This window comes from Pteropus medius, unplaced genomic scaffold (assembly GCF_902729225.1).
Source record: "Pteropus medius unplaced genomic scaffold, Ma_sr-lr_union100, whole genome shotgun sequence".
NCBI classification, from domain to species: Eukaryota; Metazoa; Chordata; class Mammalia; order Chiroptera; family Pteropodidae; genus Pteropus; species Pteropus medius.
The window spans coordinates 6114896-6119007 of record NW_024340696.1 but is presented as its reverse complement, the minus strand read 5'-3'; the positions used below and the strand labels follow the sequence as shown (position 1 = coordinate 6119007).

The window sequence follows — 4112 nt, the reverse complement described above, 5'->3', positions numbered from 1 at the left end:
ATGATTATGTTCAAATAACACAGTGGTCATCTCCCTGTGTTATTTTAAGATTGCAGATCTATACTAGGGTCACTGAATAGACAAGGAAACTTAATTATGGTATTATGAATTGTACTCTCAAGAAACCAGTTTTGTTTATAAAACCTGTACCCCAAGACCTCTGGGGGTGGTATGTGCCAGCTGTCCCAGTCTTAGGGCAGCATCTGCTGGCTAATTCATGGATCGACAAAAAAAGTCAGTCTGTGGACAATCTGAGCAGTCCTTTTAGTCGAAAGGACTGTTGCATTGATGACTGTGAGGGTGTCTTGGCATCCTTTTATGATGACCCAACTCAGGTCTCTAGGAGTCTGGCAAGTCTAAAACTTTCCCTGATGAGGTCTGGCAAGCTTTTTTAGATATGTATTTTGGCTAGAGTCTATAATAAACTGGGTTGACTGAAACATTTGTAGAGCCGTATCAACTCAACACTGGACTTATGGTAGTAATAACCCGGTACCAATGGGGACTCCAGTGAACAAAGTCTACATACAGAATTAGGAAGTAAAACCTGTTTTCCATAAGGAAGGCATTTCTGGGATGGGAGGAATAGGGGAGCAGGACCTTGAAGCAGCCACTGAATGTTAATGTTCTAACATATCCTCTCCTGTCATTGAGGTTTGTACACATAAGGAAGCACGAAAGACACTTAAATACAGCACTTTTGATCGGCATAAAGAAACTGGAAATTGGAAAGAGGTGGGCGTTCCAAAACTTAAGAGCTATCCACCATCTTCTGCAGCATCTATCTGCCTCATCCCTGCAGTCAATAACGCCGCAGCCAGGGCCTGTGACGTGTTTTGTGGGTGCCCTTCGTGGGAACCCTGGATGGAGAGTAAAATCATGGTGATCGGTGCCAAAACGACGAAACCTGAAATGCGTCTGGGGACTTCCCAGGGCTCTTGCGCTCCTCAGAGCGACCGACATCTCCATAACAACTGGTTTACAGTCATCCTTGGTTCCACAGCTTCGTTGTGCAGGAGCCGGCTGCGGGTAGCCAAAGGGCAGCTTCAGTGGAAAGATACCTTGTGCTTGCGACTTCCTAGGCTGGGGAACGTTGCCAGTAGTCGACTTACCTCGTTGCCCGAGACTTCCTGAGTTCTCCCCTGGTCTCCAGCAGAGAATGGCTCCCTTCTTCCACCTCGCCCGCCTTTACCTTTATTTTACACATGGGGTAGGGCACGGGGTGGAAGAAGGTAGGGGGATGGTTTGTTTTATTGTGCTTTTTTCTTCTCCTTTAAGTTCATCCTTTCCCTTCTAAGTTACTTTCCGCCGACACGTGACCTCTCCACTTCCTAGCTTGCGCAGCCACTGATGGAGAAGCGCGGGTGCTAACCGCAGGGCTTCCTGGGAGAGCCCCCTCCTGCTGCTCGCAACCCTAGCCCTGGCTCCTCTTGCGCGCGGCCCCAGTTTCCCGCCGCGCTCACCCCGGCACCCTGGCGGCCCGGGAGCCCCCGGATGATGCGGAAGCGACTCCAAGGAAGAAGCACCGAGAGGACGCGGAGCGCTGAGCCGATGCGGTGGCACCCCTCCCTGCCTTTGCCTGCGGCTCCACACTCCGCCACGCGCCATGCCGATCTAGCTGCGCACCGGGGCTATTAACTCACATTTGAAAAGCCATAACCCATTAGAGCAAACGCAGTCATAACTTCATTCAACTCAGCCGCTCGAGAGCTCGATTTACACAGGTTTCTGTGGGCAACTAGTGGCTCGCCTCGGTGCCTCTCGCCTAGTCATCAGTCCCTAAGAGGGAAGGGGAAAGTCGCCGGGCTGATGCGCGCTTCGACGCACGTAGTTGTTCCTTCAAGGACAAGTCACACGTCCACTTTTCCCCCTCCCCCCCCGCCGCCTAGCCCCCCACCCCCACTTGATCATCACTCACGACCTCATCAGTTGGAGACCCTTAGTCATGATCGGGATGGGGGAGGGGCACGAACTTTTCTAAGAAGTTTCCTTTTTACCAAGGGAGTCACAGTGAGTTGGTCACGTTAATAGCAAGGATAGTCGTCTTCGTTGCCGCACTCCCCTTCCTCCCTCCTCCTGCGCTTTTCTGGTATTATTATTAAAGCGGTAGCCTGCTGGCGCTGATAAGCAACAAGTTCTCCAGCGGTCTTCCCGCCCTAGCCTGACGAGGCAAAGGTTTTCTTACCTGGCGACAGAGAAATCTCCCAAGCAGAGCTCAGCTTTGTCAGAGCCCTAGGTGTGACCTGAGCAGTGGGCAAGGGAGCGGTGTGCAGGCTGGGTTGTTTTTATCAGGGTACCCTGAAACTCCTCACTTTCCTCGGGAACTTTCTGTGCTAGCACCCAGTGACGGGCGGTTGGGAGGCAGATCCAGGAACCACCCTCTATATAGCAGGGCAGTTGGGCAGGCATTGGTAACCTCGCTCATTCATTAGAATCACGTAATAACTCAAAAGGAAACGTTTCTCTCGGAGTGAGGGCGTTTGCGTAAATCTATAGGTTTTTCAACATCGATGCCAGTTGCTTTGTCTTCTGTAGTCGCCAAGGTGGTTGAGAGTTTAAGCTTGCGGATATTGCAAAGGGTTATTAGATTCATAAGTCACACCAAGTGGTGGGCGATCCACTGAGCAAAGCCGAACTTCTCACATGATGACTTCAAACAAGACACATTACCTTCCAGCATCTGTTGGGGAGACGGGATTTTAAGACACTTGAGTCTCCAGGACAGCAAAGGCACAATGGTGAGTAGCAATAAACCCTGCATTATAATTGAAAAAATTTTGACATGTTGCTTAACAACGGGCATATCACAGCTCTTCCAAGCATTTCACACGCCAAAGAACAGCAGCTACTCAGGCCAGGAGAATCGGGTTTTTACATAGTGCAACTTTAATTGGATTCATTTGAGATTTAACACAGCAATGTGGAACTGCGTGGAACAAACTTGGAGCTGGAGGGGGTGTGTGTGTGTGTGTGTGTTATATTGGCTGTTCAAGGCTGATGCTTCTCTCTCAGCCTTCCTGCATTCCATTCTTTGCCTCTATGCGTGTGGTGTATGAGCATATTCTATGATTTATATATGAACATGTAATTGACATTCGCAAGGGGGTTAATTTCCATCTAAAACAATAATGCTATTAGAGGTTGGGGTAGGGGTGGAGTGGGGGTAAGGATGGGGTAGAGACTGGGAGTTTGGGTGCAAATGGGGGTGGGGTTGGTGGGAGAGAAATAAGTCAGAAGTACATATCTCCGGTAATGAAATGGGTAATCCTCTCATAGAAGAAAAGGGTCTCATCAACATGTGATCAACTATTAACAGGATGGCTTTGGCAAAGCCATCCGCACGTGACAAAACGTAAGGAAGTGGAAGAAATTGTCTAGAGCAATATCAAGTACCACTTAATTAGAGATTTTTTTAGTCTTTTCTTCCTGCTGCGCGGGGTGTGTAATCCGGGCGATCGGAGTCCATTCAGCACCTTGGACAGAGCCAACAGATTTGTCCGAGGTCGTGGTGCTCCAGGTAGCCGTCCTGTCCCCGCAGTAAAGCCAGCCCTGTGTCGCCCTTAAGAAGCGCCTTTTCTAAGGTTCGGCTCACACTGAGATCTGGGCTGAAGAATCAGATTTTGGAGCGGAGGGTTTGGAAAGCGAGCCCCAGTTTGGTCCCCTCATTGAGCTCGCTGAAGTTGGCTTCCTAGCGGTGTAGGCTGGAATAGACTCTTGGCAAGCTCCGGGTTGGTATACTGGGTTAACTTTGGGAAATGCAAGTGTTTATCTCCAGGATCTAGCCACCGGGGTGGTGTAAGCCGCAAAGAAGGTAAGCACCGGGGCGGGGATCCCCCCTGAAATCCCAAATCTTGAGCTATTTTGATACTAGATCTTCCCAAGAGGACGTGTAGTGGAGGGGAGGAGGTAGAAAGAAAGCGTGAGAGGGGGGGTTGTTTCTTGGTATTTTCCTAGTTTGAATTGCCCTAGGTGAGAGCCTAGGGGTAAAGAGAGAGAAGAAGAAAAATGCTCAGTCTTCATGCGGATATAATGAGTTTAGTTAACTTGGACCTGCAAATGTCTGATTCAAATGTAAGATTTCTCTCTTTTTCCCCTTCACCTCCCTCTTTTCC

The 4112-nt window shown here is 49.5% G+C and overlaps 1 protein-coding gene across 2 annotated transcripts in view; it reads left to right on the top strand.

The window, feature by feature from the left end:
• The first annotated feature begins 2421 nt into the window (after positions 1 to 2421).
• Positions 2422 to 4112, top strand: part of BDNF (brain derived neurotrophic factor) — a 53416-nt gene continuing 51725 nt past the window's right edge. The window contains exon 1 of one of the 2 annotated variants that reach the window (XM_039866073.1): positions 2422 to 2738. In XM_039866073.1, the coding sequence (XP_039722007.1) occupies positions 2736 to 2738 (3 nt within the window). In that variant the 5' untranslated portion in view covers positions 2422 to 2735. Of the gene's footprint in view, positions 2739 to 3483; positions 3812 to 4112 lie in introns of those variants that run through there. The other variant, XM_039866087.1, reaches the window with a different exon arrangement.